This window comes from Microcaecilia unicolor, chromosome 2 (genome assembly GCF_901765095.1).
Source record: "Microcaecilia unicolor chromosome 2, aMicUni1.1, whole genome shotgun sequence".
NCBI classification, from domain to species: Eukaryota; Metazoa; Chordata; class Amphibia; order Gymnophiona; family Siphonopidae; genus Microcaecilia; species Microcaecilia unicolor.
Window position 1 is genome coordinate 553301707 of NC_044032.1, and position 21215 is coordinate 553322921.

General features: G+C 44.0%; 1 protein-coding gene across 1 annotated transcript in view; it reads right to left on the reverse strand.

Moving 5' to 3' along the window:
* Positions 1–21215, reverse strand: part of LOC115462188 — a 45572-nt gene that overhangs the window by 15014 nt on the left and 9343 nt on the right. Inside the window, exons 2-3 of the mRNA XM_030192203.1 lie at positions 5986–6139; positions 3779–3893 (exon numbers count right to left, since the gene is read on the reverse strand). Coding sequence (XP_030048063.1) covers positions 3779–3893; positions 5986–6139 — 269 coding nt within the window. The remainder of the gene's footprint in view (positions 1–3778; positions 3894–5985; positions 6140–21215) is intronic.

Genomic DNA, 21215 nt, shown 5'->3' on the forward strand with positions numbered 1-21215 from the left:
TGATGGTAACGAAAACGCTACTCTCCACGACACCGGCACCTGCGCATGCTCAGTTTTCTGTGCGTACCTGCTGCCAAGATGGAAAGAGGCGTTTTTCCACCAGCTGAGATAATTTGGGGGGGGGGAGGGGAGAACACTTGGTGCCCACCCAATTCTTGCTTAGGCCCACCCAAAATCTGTTGTCTGGCTACGCCCCTACTATGTTGACTGCTAAAGATTGTACTGGGACTCTAGGAGCCAGACCAGAGCCCAGAAGTATATGCCACCTTTCTCTTTTCACCTGTGAATTGAACAGGCCCCCTACCTGACACCTTAAACAAATATTATTTTGTTCACTTTAACCTGCTGTGGGGCTCTGGTTTATCCTGGCTCCAGGGCCTGCCCTCGTTCATGTTACCACAGTTCCTTAATCTGGATTAAATGGAAATAATGTGCATTATAGAGCACGTTAAGTTACCACAGGGTACATAATAACGAGATGGAAAGCATGCAGATACATGCAAAGTACCTCATTATTATGTAAATTGAATACTTCTAGATACTGCTAGGGTCACCAATACCATTTTGAATCTGGCACTGGCAGGGTAAGAGTGACTGGGGATCACTCCTGCCCCAGACACCCCTAGATACCATGTATTAGGAAGCATAGGCGGAGGGGGGGGGGATAAGGGAGTGGGGGTCTTGTGGGGGGGGGGGGTCTTTGTGGGCAAGAGGATTCTTCAGGATGCAAGGTTGTGTTAGAGGGCTCAAATGGAGGGGTGCTTGCACTGGACCCTTTAAGATGCAGCTCAAGAGTATCAGGGCAAAATTTCTTCCCTGATTCAGATCTGGTTTGGATTATATTAATACTGAAATCAAGAGCTATAATACAAAAAGCCAGATACATGTCTTCTGTCTGTGCCTGCCACCGGAAGTCTACAGAAAGTGGCTTTTCTATTGCTGGCGCTGGTCCCCTCTTGGAGGCCGGGCCTGGGGGAATCTTGTCCCCCTCGCCCCCTCTCTGCAGTCCTGTAAGGAGGTAATTTTAAAAGGTGTAAATGGGATATAAAATTTGGTATTAAATACATGTAAGAAGGTTTATGCATATGAATTGATTTTAAGGCAAAAGAGAATACATGTACATTAGAGATTTTGCATCTCTATGTTTGCTGAGGGCTTGACACTGAAATATGTGTGTACTGCATATTATATAACACCAGTGTGTGCATATGTCATCAAACTGTGTGCAAATGTAGCAGGCTGCTAAAATCCTCTTTCCTTTGCAGTAGCAGGAAGAACTTTTGGGGCCCCTGTTCCAGAAAGTGCCAATCCAATCTGAATAGGAGGAGGTCCGTTCTAAGAAAGTGCTCTGATAGGACTTGATCTTGAGCTTTTGGAGAGAAGTATAAAACTCTTTGCAGTCATTTGAAATGACATAAGAAATGTCAATAACATATCAGATGTTGTTTCATATTGTTTCGTGCTATTGAGAAATAATGCAAAATGGGGGGAAAAAACTAAACAAACAGCAAAATCAGTAAATGGCATGTGAAATTACACAAAGCTTCCAACAAATGATGTAAAGAAATACACTTTTATTGACAAAACACCATAAATAAAAGGACCCGACACAGGGCTGTGTTTCTGCCGAGGACTGCATTCTTCAGGGGTCACAAATGATCTGTCAAAATGTATTGTGGATCATGGAGAAGTGATGAAATAAGTCCCCGATCCGGAGGAGCTCAACTGGAAAAACATCAATATAAATCATCCTGCTTCTCTCATCAGGACTAAAACCACAGAAGCAAGACGATTTATACTGATGTTTTTCCAGTTGAGCTCCACCAGATCTCGGACTTGTTTCATCACTGCTCCATGAACCACAATACAGTCTGACAGAGCTTTTGTAACTCCTGCATCAGGCAGTTCTCCGCCGAAACACGGCCTCATATTGGGTTCTTTTATTTTATGGTGCTTAGTAAATAAAAGTGTATTTCTTTACATCGTTTGTTGGTCCACCCTACTCTGCTTTTAAATGTTTTCCACCTAGGGTTTTTTCCCTTTCCTTTTGGTTGGTATTTTGGGTTTTTTTGTTTGGTTGTTTTTTTAATGGAAAATTAAACAATATATATATATTTTTTTTTTAATTATTTTTTTTTTTTGCCTTCACAACCCTAATTTGTGTCTGCTGTATAAGATGCCTAAGGTAGGTCCACCTTGCATTTTAGGATCCAACAGTTGGATGAGTGGTTTGTGCTGGAGAGCTGCTTGTCTGTTTTATTTTTTTTTTTCTGCTTTCTCGGTCCTCTTACTTGCTTGCATACACATTTTTTCTCTATTCTGGTTAGTGTCAGTCTCTTTATTCCTTTCTGCCTGTTTGCTCTTTGTCTGTGTGCTTCTTTATGACTTTATATATGTGGCTAGATCTCTGTGTACATATGGCTTTGGGGGAGGGTGTATATAGATAGATAGATAGATAGATAGATAGATAGATAGATAGATAGATAGATAGATAGATATTATATATGTGTGTGTGGATGTGGATCTGAGTGTGTTGGTGGTAAGTAAGTATATTTAGAATGAGTTATCAGTGGCTTGTATGTGCCCTGGCTTGAATGAGGAAGAGGTAACAGAGGAAGAAGAGGAAAAGGGAAGGAATTTGATATACCACCTTTTTGTGGTTATAGTCAAAGTGGTTTACATATTCCATACAGGTATTTATTTCATACCTGGGGCTACTCCTCAACTTAGGCTACTCCTCAACTTCTCCAAGAGGTACCTCCTGCAGAAGAAAAAGAGGATCGGCACCCAGTTCCTGGCTTTGTCAGAAAAGCAATGTCAATGGAGGTGTAAGTTTGATAAGGAGACCGTTCTCCACCTATGCCACGAATTGCAGGGTAAGTTTCAGCCTTTACTTGGAAAGCACATGCCATGCCAGTGCATCTGAAGGTAATCACAGTCCTCACCTTTTTGCACACTGGAAGCTTCCATATTATTGAGGTGGCTACAGCAAGGATAAGCTAACTGATCACCTCTCTCTGCATTGTACAGTTTTTGAGTACTTTTCTTTGAGAAGCAACTGATATATTTCTTTTTCGGAGGATAGTCACCAGACACAGCCAACCATGACGCAATTGTACAATATGATTTGCTTTCCATTAATTTTGATGGTAATAGATTGCACACACATTGCTTTCAGGCCACTTGCAGGGAGTGAGGATAGTTATAAGGTATTTCTCTCCCTCAATATGCAAGTGGTCTGCAAAGCCATAGGTCTCATCACTGATGTGTCCCATGCTTCCCAGGCTTCTCCATGATATGTTATGTCACAGACTGGCATAAATAAGTGCTCTGTGAATAGCAAAATCAGTGGAGAGAAGGCTCTTAGGCAAGGAAGGACCTCTGAAACATATACTCTACCTTTTACGATAGCTTTTTTCCCTCCAACTAAGCCTCTCATTTCTTTTGCAACTCAGCCAAGGAAGCACCAGGGGAGTCCCAGCAAAGCCGAACAGTCTACCATACAACCATTGTTCCACTTACTGTTTTTTTTTTCTATGAATTGCCCCTCCCCCCAGTGATAGAGACTATCCTCAGAACATCTGGCTCATGAATCCCAATGCTGCTTCCCAGAAAGCAGCTGAGAAGCAGCATAACATGGCCAACAAGCACACAAAGTTTTCAAGACATATAAGCACTATTAATGATTGGACCTTTAGCCTGCTGAAAACCCACTTCAGATGCCTGAATAGATTTGGGAAAACTCTACTATTCCACTCTAAAGCAGCTATGGCATTACTTGATTATTTCGGCATTCTGAATTTTTCTGTCAAAATGCTGAATATTTCTTATGGCCAAGATTCTATCAATCATCTCCTGTTTGGGGGGTGAAACCATAGAACTTCCGTGGTGTCCTAAAATTAAAAAAAAAAAGAACATTTACAATTAGTTTTATATGAGAAGTTAATTTGAAGAAATCAAACTAGAATTCAATAAGACAATATATTCTTTGCCCATATTAAATCCTTGCATACAGGGTACTCCACACAGAGAAAAGATAGCAGCTGAAAGAAGTCAAATGCACAAATCAGAGTGATTGATTGTTTCTATATCGGTTGCTTCTCCAAGCAGGTGATGTAAAGCTGACCTAGGAAGTTTAAATTAGCTCGCATTTGGTATAACTATGTATTTTAGCATTAGGGTTAATAAAAAGCTAATTCTTCTTAAAACACAAGCTAATCAGAAGTAAACTTCCATCACAAACTGAAAAGGAACAGAAGGGCACACGTCCCTGTAATTTATCCAGTTGCAAACTATGCCAAAATATTTCACAGGACCCCACAGTTACCCACAAAGGAAAGATATTCAACATAAAGGGATCTTTCACTTGCTCATCTTCCAATGTGGTATATATCATTCAGTGTAAAAAATGTAACGAAGGATGCTATATTGGAGAAACAGGCCAGATGATTAAGACAAGATTCAATTTACATAGACATCACATGAACAATACAGCCAGTAGGGCCCCCACCCCGGTGGGACAGCACTTCACAGAACCAGGACACTGTACCAGTGATTTCACAGTGAGAATACTGAAAGGTAACTTTAAAACCATACAAGAACGTAAGACCTTTGAAGTCAGAATGATTGAATATTTTAACACCCAATAGAAAGGACTTAACAAGGACCTGGGGTTCCTAGCCCATTATAAACCATAAAGCTGTATGTCTCTGTTGATCACCCTCCCCTCACCTACCCACACCCATCCTGTTAGAATATCAATGATATGCTTTGATGTCCCCATGCATACCTCCGACCCCCCCCCCCCCATCCTCCCACCCTGTCAGACTGTCATAGTAATGCTTGAATGTTTTCACTTATATACACTGTCAGCTAGCACATTTGCTTATTTCCGATCTGACGAAGAAGGGCAACCTTCGAAAGCTAATCAAGAAATGTATTAAGTTATGTCCAATAAAAAAGGTATCATCTTATCCATGTTTTATTTTGTTTGATTTCTATTGATAACTTCAGGAAAAGGCTAAGCTGATCTTAGTTTTGCCCTTCTGCATACGGAAACTTGTAATTTTAAACTAGATCGGAGGCAAAATCTGCACTGTCGCTACCTGTTATTGATGGCATTGAATCTGATATCTCTATTAGTAAATGACTCTCAAATATCTGGGTCTGTTTGGCAGGCTGCAAGTACAGTAATAATTTATACATGTGCTCACATAGTCCAGTCTGTTAGGCTGCACAGGCAATTGAGGGGGTCTTTTACAAAGGTGCACTAGTGTTTTTAGCACTCGCTAATGATTAGCCGCACTAAACGCTAAAGACGCTCATAGGAATAGATGGGTGTCTCTAATGCTTAGCGTACGCTTATTTTTAGTGTGCACTAAAAACGCTAGCATGCCGTTGTAAAAGGGGCCCTGAATGAGCAATGGCATGTTAAATTATTATACAACCTTTTGGTTGCACATGGGAAGAGAGGCATACAGGGTATTAATTAAGTGATGGATGCTGCATGCTTACCTTTCCCCAGAGAGAATAGTATAAAGACAAAATCCATCCTGAATAAGGAGAGACATCTTACAAGTGGTCACACTTTAAGCCCATATTTTTCAGCCACACCTTTGGGGTTCTGCCCCAAGGGCTTTAATGTGGTGAGAGCCATGCACCTCCAGTGGATAATATCTGGACTACTTGAATGGTTTGGTCTCCTGGCGAGACACATAGCTATTATTTTGTGTGATAGTGGTGCGAACAATTACCTCTCCTGTCTTGATTTGGCATTCCTTTCAAGTTCTACTTTATTTTACTATTATTCTATTTGTTCCCATGTGTTGTAAACCACTATAATCTAACCCTAGAAATGGTGGTATATTAAGTATGTAATAAACAAAAAACATAACCATAGACACAGTGGTTATGCATATGAAATCTCTGAATTGCAAATTTGGTCATTTTTAGATTTTTACCTGAAGAAAGTCTATTATTACTAACCTAGCGTTAAGTGCTCAGAATAACTCTGCCTCAGTATTTCAGCTCCTGAAGGACCAAAGTGCTTTTCAACCTCTTTTGGAAGTTCCTTTGCTGTAATTTTAGCTTCATGCAACTTCCCATCCTGCAGCACAGCACTAGACCTATGAAACGGCATCTATGGCAGAATAGAAAATTCACATTTTCAATTACGTTTTTATGTCTCAAAAATGTATTTTATGCACATATGAAAAGACAGGGCAAAAATCCTATTTTATTAAAACTCAAGTTTGGTTGTGCTGCTATATAATGTTCAGTTTTAAAAGGAAAGGAATTTTTGTTATGTACAGTTAGGCTTGGAAGTGCAGAGTGAATTACAAAATGCTGAAAAAATGTACTTCATGCTTATTGTTTAGTTTTTCTATGAATGTAATGCAAAGCTTCTCAGTTTCCTTCATTCAAATACCCAAAAAATCAGAAACAGTGCTGTTGAATAAGTACTGGAATCTTAGGCACATGTGTTATGGTCTTACAGTCTTAAGCAAACAATGTGCTGTAATCGAGACAGTCCTGTTTAACTCAATATCAAATAATGTTTAAATTAGATGTAAAACTGAGCCTAAGAGGAATGGAAATTATTAGGATTTGCACAGCATATTTTCTACTTTAATCAGTAAGGATACCCAAGTGTACAGCGCTGCGTACGTCTAGTAGCGCTATAGAAATGATAAGTAGTAGTAGTAGTAGTAGTAAATGAATGATTCTCTTCTTCTCCCATCCCCCAACCCCACTCAATCCCTACAGTTTCAACCATTGTAGTAAAGCAGTAGTTAGAGTATCCCACTGACTATTCAGGAACCTTTCCTCACTGAACTTTACCAAATTAATATAATTAACATAAATACAATGGAGATGGAGGGGAGGGGAACAGTTCTCGAAACCATTTGGCCAAGTGCAAAGTCTGCAGGTACCTGCGAATACATTTTCCTGCCAGTTCCATGCATGTTCTGGCCTCCTCTGGTGAGAAGGTGAGTAAAAGTGTGTGTTATGGAACTTTGGGGGTAATTCTATATCAATGCACCCAATTTTTACTCTAAGAAAGTGTATTTTTGTAGCTTATCATATATAGGAACTAGGGCTGTACATTTAATGTGTTAATAATGCGATTAATGCATTAAATGAGTAACTCGCGTTAACATTTTTAACTTGTTAACATCATCATCCCTCCCCCACTAGCCAGTACTCGTCTTACCTCTCCAGGCACAGCACTCCAGTGCCCCCCCTCCTCTGTGGCTCCTTCTTCCTGCTCCTCACCACTGCTGCTTCTCACCTGGCCCGAAGCATCTCTCTGTAACAGGACATCATTTCTCACATATGGGAATCCCTAGCTACCGGGCTCACCGAAAACAACGCCAGGACAATAGGGACTTGCAACAGCAAGGCCAACCAGAATCAGACAACCTGAAACTATATACAGACTTGTAGTGAAGGTGCAGCCTAGAGCAGAAGAAAAATTGGCCTAGGAGGGTGGAGTTGGATTCTTGACATCAAACAAATTTTGCAGGACTATCTAACCAAATCGGCTGTCACATTTGGTATCCTGCTGTAGGCAGTAATGAGAAGGCAGCTCTGCAAATCTCCTCAATAGAGGCTGATCTCAAATGGGCTACGAACGCAGCCATAGCTCTGACATTTTGAGCCATAATATGACCTCCAGAATCAGTCCAGCCTGGGCATAAGTGAAAGAGAAGCAGTCTGCTATCCAATGTACAATGTGCATTTTCCGATGGCCGTCTCCATCCTGTTTGGATCAAAAGAAAGAAAAAGCTACGTGGACTGTCTATGGGCTTTAGTCCACTCAAGATAGACCAAGACTCGTTTACAGTCCCAGGTGTGCAGTGCACTTTTGCAAGGATAGGCGTGAGGTTTGGGGAAGAATATTGATTAAGATGGAATTCTAACACTATCTTAGGAAGGAACTTAAGGTGCATGGGGGGAATTACTGTGTTAGGATGAAACGTTGTGTAAGGTGGATCCACTACTAGGGTCTGATGCTCACTGACTCTGCAAACTAAAGTGACTGCCACCAAAAATATGACCTTCCAGGTCAGGTACTTCAGATGACAGAAATCCAGTGGCTCAAAAGGAACTTTCATCTGCCGGGTGAGGATGACACTGAGGTCCCATGGCACTGTAGGTGGTCTGTTATGGGGCTTTGTCAACAGCCAACCTCTCATGCAGTGGTGATGATAAGCACTGATTGCACCAAAGTGAACCCTTACAGAGTTGGTTTTCAAACCAGTCTCAGAGAGGTATAGGGGGCAAGTAAGAGGGTCTAGGGCCTTGCCCTCACACCAGATGGCAAACCTTCTACACTTAAAAGTATAACACCTCTTGGTGGAATCTTTCCTGGCAGCCAACAGGACTCTTGAGACACCCTCAGGAAGTTGCAGAGATGCAAATTCTACACTCTCAATGTCCAAGCTGTGAGGGCCAGGGACTGGAGGTTGGGATGCTGAAGAGACCCCTCATTCTCCGTAATGAAAGTTGGAAAATAGTCCAGTCTCCTCCGCTCCTCACAGGAAAATTCCAGGAGAGGAGGGAAACAGATCTGCCTCAGCCAGTAAGGAATGATTAGGATCATGGTTCCCCAGTCCTGCTTGAATTTCAGCAGAGTCTTCAGCAGTGGGATTGGAGGATATGCACACAGGAGACCTTCCTCAAAATTGAGATGGAAGGCATCTGATGATAGTCTGTCAAGTGGCCTGAGCCTAGAGCAGAACTGAGGGAACTTGTTGTTGAGATGAGTGGCAAAAAGATCCACTGGGGGGGTCAGAAGATTTTTCAGGCAATGCCCATGTTGAGAAACCACTCATGTGTTTGCATCACCCTACTCAGTCTGTCTGTCAGGCTGTTGTGCTTTCCCACTAGGTATGTGGCTCGGAGCACCATGCCATGCCTGGTGGCTCACTGCTGCATCCTGACCGCTTCCTGACACAAGGGGGATCCCATACCCTCCTGCTTAGTGACAGAAAACATTGCAACCTGGTTGTCCATCTGAATTGCAATAATTTGTTTCACCAGACAATCTCTGAAAGCCTTTAGAGCATTCCATATCAGCCAAATTAGAGCCAATTAATGTCATTAATTTATTAACAGCTCATTAACTAATTCATGCACGCATCTGCCCTGTGCGCCCACATTTTGGCGACCTACATAGAATTCAGGGGTAACATAATGACAGCAGATAAAGACCTGAACAGTCCATCTAGTGTGCCCCACAGTCATTCATTATCAATTCAAGATTAAAATCAACATGAATGTGAGATTATATATTTAATCATGGTCTTTCTTTGGTGTTTCTCGGACATAGACTGTATAAGTCCGCCCAGCTCTGTCTTTATGTTCCAACTACTGGAGTTGCATTCAAAGCCCACTCCAGCCTATCCGAATCTGTCATGTCATTCGCGGAACACAGACTGTAAAAGTCTGCCCGGCACTGTCAACACATTCCAAATTATTGGAATCTCCATCAAAGCCCTCTCTAGTCCATCCTAAACTCGATTGCTATATGCGGGACATAGACTGTAGAAGCCAGCCAGGCACTGGCCTTAGTTTTTACAACCAGAGTTGCCATTTAAGCACCACTTGATATACTTTGAAAAGAAATACCATATGTCACAAAGTTGCGATGCCTTTCTTTATAATGCTGTATGTGTGAAGCAAAGTCAGGCAAGAATATTAAAGTTACTGATATAAGACAACCAAAGTGCTTACCTGGCAATTTACCTTCAGAGTTTAAGTTTGGATTGTTGGTTGCTAAGGTGTAAGCATCAACATGCTTTATTCAGGCTTCCTCTAGGTCCTAGTGCCCATTTTACCATGTAGCTTGACCCCAGCATGAAAACCAAAAGGACCAAAAACATATTTACTTTAAGGCTACTTCTCCCTATAATCATTTCATCTTATGTATTTGTAAAGTTCAAAATCTCTAATGTAAGTGCCTGTCAATATTGGGAGAGGACTGGAAGTTGGCATTTGTGGTCAATGACCCTCCTAATCAACAGCCAGGAATTAATCTCCCCTATTGTCAATGGTCCTTCCTTAACCACTTCCTCATAAGACAGGATCCCTGCATAACCAGTCTCAAGAAATGGGGAATGATAAATAGTGATTTGTGCAAGGTAAAGGTAGCAGGAGATGGCATTTGCCAGAGGTAAAGAAAGAAAACTGCAAAAGTCCCCAAGTCAGATCAAACCTTCATGGAATTAAAGCAGACAGGCAAGCAAAGAAAGCAGTGCGGTGATGTGAACAAGAGCAAGGCCCGAGCTCTGATAAACAGAGCCACACAATGGGTTAAAGATGAACACAAAAAAATATATTTCATTAAAGGTGCCATGAAAAGGGTCCTGTTCGGTTCACAGATATGGAGAACATAAACATAAAACTAGTTCTTTGATGTAGGAACCTCCTCTTTTGGCTTGCCCCTGCAGGGCCACGGTGTGTACTATTGTCTCTCAGCAAGGCAGAATACTCCACTTGACTCTGTTACCAGTACAATCTTTATCAGACAACATTTGCCAGCTGGCGTCCAACTGAGTCATAAGTACAGTTCTGCAAGCTCCCAAATTGAACTTGGCCTACCTGTCTGTTGCAGTTGCAATTCACAAATACATGTGGAGGCATATGCAGTGGGACTTCGCTGCTTCCCTCTGGGCCTCCTCAACCTAGCTGTGCCCTGAGCTTTTATACTCTCTGGAACATGCCCTCCTGGCTCCATTCCCTCCTCCCCCCCCCACCCACCCCCTGGGAATGTGAGGTTTAAGATGGTTCTGCTACTGTGAGGGAGTGTCATTAAGAGGGAGTGGTAGCATCCTATAGACTCCCTCACAAGAAGTAATTGTATGAGTGACAAAGAACAGGCAGAGAGTAATAAGAATGGCTGCCACACACATCTGAGCAGTAATCCCATGACTTGTGCAGGCACAATCCAGGTCAGACTATTATGGCACCAAGGGGGTCTTTTACTAAAGCTTAGCTCGAGCTATCTGCAGCAGGGCCCATGTTATTCCTATGGGTCCTGCTGCAGATAACTTAAGCCATAGGCGCCGGCTCCGTGGGTGCTGTGGATGCTCGAGCACCCCCAATATTTCACCCACCGGAAGTTCGTTCACCCACCGGAAGTTCGTTCCCTCTCTCCTCCCATCGAGTTCCAGGCCCCCTCCCTCCAAATTTTAAAAGTCATCTATTTTACCTCGTCGGGGTTAGGGCGGCAGCAGCGATAAAAAGCATGCAGGCTCGTCTCGGTGCTTAGTTGTTTTCCCTTCTGTCTCTCTCAGCTCTGGTCCTGCCCTCATTTCCTGTTTCTAGAGGTGGCCAGTTCAAATCCCACTGCTGCTACTTGTGATCCAAAATCCAAATAAATAAATAAATAAATAAATAAATAAAGGGGGTGTCAGAGGCATAGCAAAGGCATGGACATCCTTCTCACAGAAACATCCACATTTTGGACATCCTCAACTGCAGTCGCAGGGACGGAGGCATAGCAAAGGACGTCCTTCACCCATACTCTAAAAAAAAAAAAGACATCCCTGAAGTGCACTTGGATGTTTTCACCTGGACTTGCATTTTTCTAAGGTTGTAGATGGCAATTTATTTAAGGTTGTAGACGGCTATTATACACACAGCTTCTCTGCGTTTATGAAGCCGTCTTTGGCTTCCCCTCCTTAGCAAGGAAATCGTGTGCAAATGAGCTAACAGTGAGCAGCTCATTTGCATGCGATTTCCTTCATGCTTGCCCGTTCCTTTCTGAATCGCTAAGGGATCGGTAAGGGAAGGGCTTTTTCTGCTCAGTTAGTGCATCAGTTAGTCCACTGCAGTGCCCTCTAGGGTGCCCAGTTGGTGTCCTGGCATGTCAGGGGGACCAGTGTACTCTGAATGCTGGCTCCTCCCATGACAAATTGAGTTGGATTTGGTTGTTTTTGAGATGGGTGTCCTCAGTTTCCATTATGGCCGAAAACCAGGGATGACCATCTCTAAGGTTGACCTAAATGTTGAGATTTGGGCGTCCCCGACCGTATTATTGAAAAGAAAGATGGCCGCCCATATTGTTTTGATAATAAGGGTTTCCCCGCCCCTTCACGGGGATGTCCTACGAGGACACCTTCAGGAAAACTTGGGTGCCCCGTTCGATTATGCTCCTCTATGTGTTTTTGCCTCCAACGCAATCTTTTTTTTTTAATCCCTCTTTGCCTTCCTTATCAGCACTTTGCAAATGACTTGACATTCCTTATGCTGTTTCGTATTATTTTCAGTCGGTTCCTTCTTCAATTTTCTGAAGGATTTTCTTTTAGCTCTAATAGCTTCCTTCACCTCACTTTTTAACTATGCCGGCTGTTGTTTGGTCTTCCATCCTCCTTTTTTAATACATAGAATATATTTGACCTGGGCTTCCAGGAATTTAGGGAAGTTCTAGCAGCTCTGCTGGCAGACCTTTCAATGCTTCTCTAGAGTCAGGAGTGGTCCCAAAGGACTGGAGAAAAGTAGATGTGGTCCCTCTCTACAAAAGCAGAAGTAAGGAAGAGGTTGGGAACTATAGGCTGGTAAGTCTGATTTCTGTGGTAAGTAAATTAATGGAAACGCTTTTAAAACAGATGATAGTAAAGTTTTTGGAATCCAATGGATTGTACAGGGCCTGAGGCAACATGATTTCACTAGAAGGAGGTCTTGTCAGACAAATCCAATTAAGTTCTTTGACTAGGTGACCAGAGAGTTGGATCGAGAGAGAGTGCTAGATGTGGCATATTTAGATTTTAGCAAAGCCTTTAACATGGTTCCGCATAGCTGTCTAATAAATAAACTGAGTGCCCTAAAGTGACTGACTGGGTTAAGAACTGGTTGAGTGGAAGGTGACAGAGGGTAGTGATAAATAGGGCTCATTCTAAGGAACGGGATGTTACCAGTGATGTGCTGCAAGGTTCTGTTCTTGGGCCAGTTCTTTTTAACATTCTTGAAAGCAATATTGCTGAAGGGTTATCTGTTAAGGTTTGCTTCTTTGTGTATAATACCAAAATATGTAATCCAGTAGACACCTGTGATGGTGTGGATAACATCAGGAAGGACTTAGCGAAGCTAGAGGAATGACCTTGAATGTGGCAGCTTAGATTTAATGCTAAAAAATGCAGGATCATGCATTTGGGCTGCAAAACCCCAAGGGAATGATTCAGATTAGGGAGTGAAGAACTTTAGTGCTTGAAAGAGGAGCAAGACTTGGGTGTGATTGTAATGTGATGATCTTAAGATGACCAAACAGTTAGAAAAGGTGATGGAGGAAAACTAGAAAGATGGTTGGGTGCATAGGGAGAGGAAAGGCTAGTAGGAAAAAGAAAGTGATGATGCCCTTGTATAAGAATCTGGTGAGACCTCATTTAGAATATTGTGTACAATTCTGGAGACCTCACCTTCAAAAAGACATAAACAGGATAGAGTTGGTCTAGAGGGCGGCTTCTAAAATGGTCGTTGATCTTTGTCATAAAGCATATGGGAACAGTCTTAAAGATCTCAATATCTATTCTTTGGAAGAAAGGCAGGAGAGGGGAGATACGATAGAAACATTTAAATTCCTATGTGGCTAAATGCACAGGAAGCATGTCTCCTTCAATTGAAAGGAAGCTCTGGAATGAGGGGCATAGGATGAAAGTGAAAGGTGATAGACTCAGAAGTAACCTTAGGAAATACTTCTTCACAGAAAGGGTGGTGAATTCATGGAACGTCCTCCCGTTGGAAGTGGTGGAGATGAAAACAGTGTCTGAATTCAAGAGAGCTTGGGACAAGTACATAGGATCTCTAAGGGAGTGATAGGTAGAGTAGATCGCTTGGATGGGCAGTCTGGATAGGCCATATGGTTTTTATCTGCCTATTTTTTCTCTGTTTCTATGTATTCAGCTCAGTTTGGGAATCATGAAGTCGTGCGACTCACAGAAAGAATTCAGACTACTCTTTTATAACCTAAAGGCAGTTTAGAAAAGTACTGCTATTGTGTGAGAATCACGCACTCAAAGTAAAGCCAAAATTATCCCTGCATGTTTGACAGTTAAGCACTAAGATTATAGAATATGAAAAGAAAATGCTTCAATTATTTTGTTAGAACCTACAGCATCTATTCCTCTGTAATAGATTTATTTTTGTATCTTTTTATTATCTCTAGTTTTGTAATGAGTAGTACGTGGTGTACTATACCTGTAGAGGACCTGGATGCATTTATTAAGTCTTGTTAGGTATGACTGATAAGATAGAAACCATTTTTTCCATTGCTAGAACAAATGTTTGCTTCCAAACCTCCAAAGACATTTTTGTTTGCTTTTTGTTTTTCTTTTTGTCTATATGTTGCAATGAGCACTGCACTTTATTGTAAACGTAATGTGCTTCAAACCTATCTAGAGTTAGGAAATTGTCACAAAGACACATAAAGAGGACACATTTCTAATTTGTACCTTTCTTCAATAAACTAGATGACTTTTTAAGTTATTGCATTTGAGTATTATTTTAAAAAGTAAGAATATATTACTTTTCTGAACAGTTCAGGTTATCGCAGGTGATAAACTATGGCCCTTATTTTAGAAACATCTACATATGTAAATGGCACTGTTACATGTGTACATCACATACATGTGCAAATAGCAATTGTAAAAAGCTGCTATTTGTGCATCTGTTGTGCAGAGACTGAAAGAAGCCATGGCAGAGAAGTGATAGGGGCAAGGTTGCATGTGCCAAAATACTTGATATGGGGCAGGTTGTGACGGTGTCTGGGGTTATGGGGAGGGAAGGGAACTGTGACGGTGTTTGTGGGGAGTGGGAGTGGGACTTGATCACGCCCACTGATCCTTGTAACAGATATCAGGTTTGGCTTGGGCTCTGCTATGCCCGTTGCTATAAACAGGAACCCAAGATGTTTTTGGCTGCAGCGATGCAACTAGCAGACCACAAAGCACTCATTTATTGGCATTTTTTAAATTAGTGTTCCCACTAGAGATGCCAGGAAATGGACAGGCATGCTGTACCTCTTAGGTATTATATACAGAGCCTTTGTAAAATAGAGGAAGAATTTTCTATGTCCTGATCTGGATGTTTCAATTCTTCCCTCAAGGTCCTATGCAAAATGGGCCTTCATATTTAGCAAAAGCTGTGTTTACACAAACAGCATTAGTATATCTCTGCATGGATCTGAAGATAGCATAAGATTTCTGTCCACATAGAAATAGTAGATTGTGGTGTTCATTGTTCATCTATGGATTAAGCAATTGAACACTAGCCTTGGCTGCTAAGTGGTTGTTTATAAAGACTGAGGGGCCGATGCACAAAGGCAGCTGTTAAAAATGGCTGCTGTGGTAAAATTTACTGAGTCACAAACAGTGACCGATGCACAAAAGGGATGGTATGCAAATCAGATGCACAGATCCCCCTTTGTGCATCAGTCGTTGTTTGCGACTCGAGTTGTCAAATGCATTTGACACTAGACCAAAAGGGAGTTTTTTTGTTGTGTCGGGGGGGATGGGCTCAAGAGGGAGTCCACTGGAATCCAGCAGACCCCCCCATCTCGAGCCCCCTGCCCAACTCGAAAAACTTCCTGGTGGTCTAGTGACCCCTCTCCTCTCCCCTACATGTGCAGAAAATCTCTGGTGGTCCAGCAGACCACCTCCTGACCCCTGTTCCAGGCGTCCCTCAACCAAAAATCCCTGGTGCTCTAGTGGACCTCCTTGTGACTCCCCCCCCCCCCCCCCCCCCCCCCCCCCCCCCACACACAATGCCCCTGAACCAACAAAAATCCCTGGTGGTCCAGTGAACTGTCTTCCTACCACCACCACCACCCTTTGCTCTAAATGACTCCCTGGTGGTCTAGTGATCCCCCCCCCACCGCCCCACATACCTTCAAGATGCTGGAGACAGGAGGGCAGAAGCAACGCCTCCTCCCTCCTGCCTCTGAGCCTGCTTTCTCAGAATGGCGGTGTTTAGCCCCTCCCAATTCATCCCAGAATGCAACGAGGATGGGCTGGGTGCTGCCATTTTGAGATGGCGGGTCCAGAGGCAGGAGGAGGGAGGATTTGCTCCTGCCCTCCTCCATTCAGAGTCTTGAAGGTAATTGGGGGGGGGGGGGGGTCACTATACTACCAGGGAGTTAGAGCGAGGGGGTGGTAAGGATGCAGTCCACTGGACCCCCAGGGATTTTTGTTGGTTCAGGTGGGTACCGGGGAGGGGGGGATTGGAGGAGGTCCACTGGACCACCAGGGAATTTTGGTTCTGTGCATTGCTCAGAATGCTCATTTGAATACTAATGAGCTCCTTGCAATACATTTGCATAGGGTTCTCGGTAGCCACTAACGGGCACGTTAGAGCCATGGAAAACCCCTTGGTGCATTACTTGCTAAATAACATTTGCTGTAGATCGGCACCAACCGGTCTAAAGCAAACCATCGAAGCTCAGTAAGCCTTGTGCATCGGGCCCTGAGAAATGTCATTTGAAGAGCTGAAATTTTGTTAAAACTTTTCAATAGAACTTATGAGTTTTTTTATTAGACCAGTATTTCCAAAACATTTTTCCAATATGATCTCATTTTAACAATTACAAATTCATAAGACCTCAAACGATGATGAAAATAGAACAGCAAACCCCTACTCTCGCATATAGTAACATAGTAACATAGTAACATAGTAGATGACGGCAGAAAAAGACCTGCACGGTCCATCCAGTCTGCCCAACAAGATAACTCATATTTGCTGCTTTTTGTGTATACCCTACTTTGATTTGTACCTGTGCTCTTCAGGGCACAGACCGTATAAGTCTGCCCCGCACTATCCCCGCCTCCCAACCACCAGCCCCACCTCCCAACCACCGGCTCTGGCACAGGCACAGACCGTATAAGTCTGCCCAGCACTATCCTCACCTCCCCACACCAGCCCTGCCTCCCAACCACCGGCTCTGCACAGACCGTACAAGTCTGTCCAGCACTATCCCCGCCTCCCAACCACCAGTCTCGCTTCCCACCACGGCTCTGGCACAGGACCGTATAAGTCTGCCCAGCCCTATCCCCGCCTCCCAACCACCAGCCCCGCCTCCCGATCTTGACTAAGCTCCTTAGGATCCATCTCCTTCGGCACAGGATTCCTTTATGCTTATCCCACGCAAGTTTGAATTCTGTTACCGTTTTCATTTCCACCACCTCCCGCGGGAGGGCATTCCAAGCATCCACTACTCTCTCCGTGAAAAAATACTTCCTGACATTTTTCTTGAGTCTGCCCCCCTTCAATCTCATTTCATGTCCTCTCGTTCTACCACCTTCCCATCTCCGGAAAAGGTTCATTTGCGGATTAATACCTTTCAAATATTTGAACGACTGTATCATACGTATCACCCCTGTTTCTCCTTTCCTCCAGAGTATACATGTTTAGTTCAGCAAGTCTCTCCTCATACGTCTTGTAACGCAAATCCCATACCATTCTCGTACCTTTTCTTTGCACTGCTTCAATTCTTTTTACATCCTTAACAAGATACGGCCTCCAAAACTGAACACAATACTCCAGGTGGGGCCTCACCAACGACTTATACAGGGGCATCAACACCCCCTTTCTTCTGCTGGTCACACCTCTCTTTATACAGCCTAACAACCTTCTAGCTACGGCTACTGCCTTGTCACACTGTTTCGTCGCCTTCAAATCCTCAGATACTATCACCCCAAGATCCCTCTCTCGCCCGTACCTATCAGACTCTCCCCGCCTAACACATACGTCTCCCATGGATTTCTACTTCCTAAGTGCATCACTTTGCATTTCTTCGCATTGAATTTTAATTGCCAAACCTTAGACCATTCTTCTAGCTTCCGTAGGTCCTTTTTCATGTTTTCCACTCCCTCTGGGGTGTCCACTCTGTTACAGATCTTAGTATCATCCGCAAATAGGCAAACTTTACCTTCTAACCCTTCGGCAATGTCACTCACAAATATATTGAACAGAATCGGCCCCAGCACCGATCCTTGAGGCACTCCACTACTTACCTTTCGCTCCTCCGAGCGAATTCCATTCACCACCACCCTCTGACGTCTGTCCGTCAATCAGTTCCTAATCCAGTTCACCACTTCGGGTCCTATCTTCAGCCCATCCAGTTTATTTAAGAGCCTCCTGTGGGGAACCGTGTCAAAAGCTTTGCTGAAATCTAAGTAGATTAAGTCCATAGCTCGTCCCTGATTCAATTCTCCTGTCACCCAATCAAAGAACTCAATGAGGTTCGTTTGGCACGATATCAGTGGTGTAGTCAGACAGCTAATTTTGAGTGGGCCTGAACTCAAATTGGGAAGGCACAACATTTTCTCTGCCCCTGCCCTACTGTCACTCTTCATCCCTCCCTCGGCACCTCACAACTCAAACTATAAATACTTTAGCTAATGAGAATCCCCAAGCTCTGTCAGCTGAAGTCTTCCTCTGAAGGTGGCCAGAACTAGGGTTGCCATATGTCCGGGTTTACCCGGCCATGTCCTCTATTTGAGGGCATCTGGGTGGGTTTTTCCAGCCTGCCCTTTTGACCGGGCAGGCTGGCTTGCGAGCAGGCAGGCCTCAGGGTGCTCTCCCCTCATGTACTTTAACATACCCTGGTGGTCTAGTATATTTACAGGCTTATTATCAAAAGAGAAGGGCGCCCATCTTTCGACACAAATCGGGAGATGGGTGTTCTTCTCCCAGGGTCGCCCAAATCGGCATAATCAAAAGCCAATTTTGGGTGTCCTCAACTGCTTTCCATCGCAGGGACGACCAAAGTTCACGGGGGCATGTCGGAAGCGTAGTGAAGGCGGGACTGGGGCATGCCTAACACATGGGCATCCTCAACCGATAATGGAAAAAAGAAGGGCGTCCCTGACAAGCACTTGGGCGACTTTACTTGGTCCATTTTTTTTTTTACGACCAAGCCTCGAAAAGGCGCCCAATCTGACCAGATGACCACCGGAGGGAATTGGGGATGACCTCCCCTTACTCCCCCAGTGGTTACCAACTCCCTGCCACCCTAAAAAAAACTTTTTAAATATTTTTTGCCAGCCTCAAATGTCATACCCAGCTCCATCACAGTAGTATGCAGGTCCCTGGAGCAGTTTTAGTGGGTATTGCAGTGCACTTCAGGCAGGCGGCCTCAGGCCCATTCCCCTCCCTACCTGTTACACTTGTGGTGGTAAATGTGAGCCCTTCAAAACCCACCAGAAACCCACTGTACCCACATGTAGGTGCCCCCTTCACCCCTTAGGGCTATGATAGTGGTGTACAGTTGTGGGGAGTGGGTTTGGGGGGGGGGATTGGGGGGCTCAGCACCCAAGGTAAGGGAGATATGCACCTGGGAGCAATTTCTGAAGTCCACTGCCGTGCCCCCTAGGGTGCCCGGTTGGTGTCCTGGCATGTCAGGGGGACCAGTGCACTACGAATGCTGGCTTCTCCCAAGACCAAATGACTTGGATTTGGTCGTTTCTGAGATGGGTGTCCTTAGTTTCCATTATGGCCGAAAATCATGGACGACCATCTCTAAGGACGGCCATCTCTAAGGTCGACCTAAATTTTGTGGTTTGGGCGTCCTCGACCGTATTATCGAAACGAAAGATGGACGCCCATCTTGTTTCGATAATATGGGTTTCCTCGCCCCTTCGCCGGACGTCCTCAGGAAAACTTGGGTACCCCTTTCGATTATGCCCCTCCACGTGATTTCAATATTCCAAGCTTCAAATGTTTCTATCAGAAACCCTGGGTCAATAGTCTGTGAGTGCAGAGTGATAAAACAAATGCATTCTCTAGAAGTGAAACAAAATTAGTAATACAGTGGTGGAAATAAGTATTTGATCCCTTGCTGATTTTGTAAGTTTGCCCACTGACAAAGACATGAGCAGCCCATAATTGAAGGGTAGGTTATTGGTAACAGTGAGAGATAGCACATCACAAATTAAATCCGGAAAATCACATTGTGGAAAGTATATGAATTTATTTGCATTCTGCAGAGGGAAATAAGTATTTGATCCCCCACCAACCAGTAAGAGATCTGGCCCCTACAGACCAGGTAGATGCTCCAAATCAACTCGTTACCTGCATGACAGACAGCTGTCGGCAATGGTCACCTGTATGAAAGACACCTGTCCACAGACTCAGTGAATCAGTCAGACTCTAACCTCTACAAAATGGCCAAGAGCAAGGAGCTGTCTAAGGATGTCAGGGACAAGATCATACACCTGCACAAGGCTGGAATGGGCTACAAAACCATCAGTAAGACGCTGGGCGAGAAGGAGACAACTGTTGGTGCCATAGTAAGAAAATGGAAGAAGTACAAAATGACTGGTCAATCGACAAAGATCTGGGGCTCCACGCAAAATCTCACCTCGTGGGGTATCCTTGATCATGAGGAAGGTTAGAAATCAGCCTACAACTACAAGGGGGGAACTTGTCAATGATCTCAAGGCAGCTGGGACCACTGTCACCACGAAAACCATTGGTAACACATTACGACATAACGGATTGCAATCCTGCAGTGCCCGCAAGGTCCCCCTGCTCCGGAAGGCACATGTGACGGCCCGTCTGAAGTTTGCCAGTGAACACCTGGATGATGCCGAGAGTGATTGGGAGAAGGTGCTGTGGTCAGATGAGACAAAAATTGAGCTCTTTGGCATGAACTCAACTCGCCGTGTTTGGAGGAAGAGAAATGCTGCCTATGACCCAAAGAACAACCGTCCCCACTGTCAAGCATGGAGGTGGAAATGTTATGTTTTGGGGGTGTTTCTCTGCTAAGGGCACAGGACTACTTCACCGCATCAATGGGAGAATGGATGGGGCCATGTACCGTACAATTCTGAGTGACAACCTCCTTCCCTCCGCCAGGGCCTTAAAAATGGGTCGTGGCTGGGTCTTCCAGCACGACAATGACCCAAAACATACAGCCAAGGCAACAAAGGAGTGGCTCAGGAAGAAGCACATTAGGGTCATGGAGTGGCCTAGCCAGTCACCAGACCTTAATCCATTGAAAACTTATGGAGGGAGCTGAAGCTGCGAGTTGCCAAGCGACAGCCCAGAACTCTTAATGATTTAGAGATGATCTGCAAAGAGGAGTGGACCAAAATTCCTCCTGACATGTGTGCAAACCTCATCATCAACTACAGAAGACGTCTGACCGCTGTGCTTGCCAACAAGGGTTTTGCCACCAAGTATTAGGTCTTGTTTGCCAGATGGATTAAATATTTATT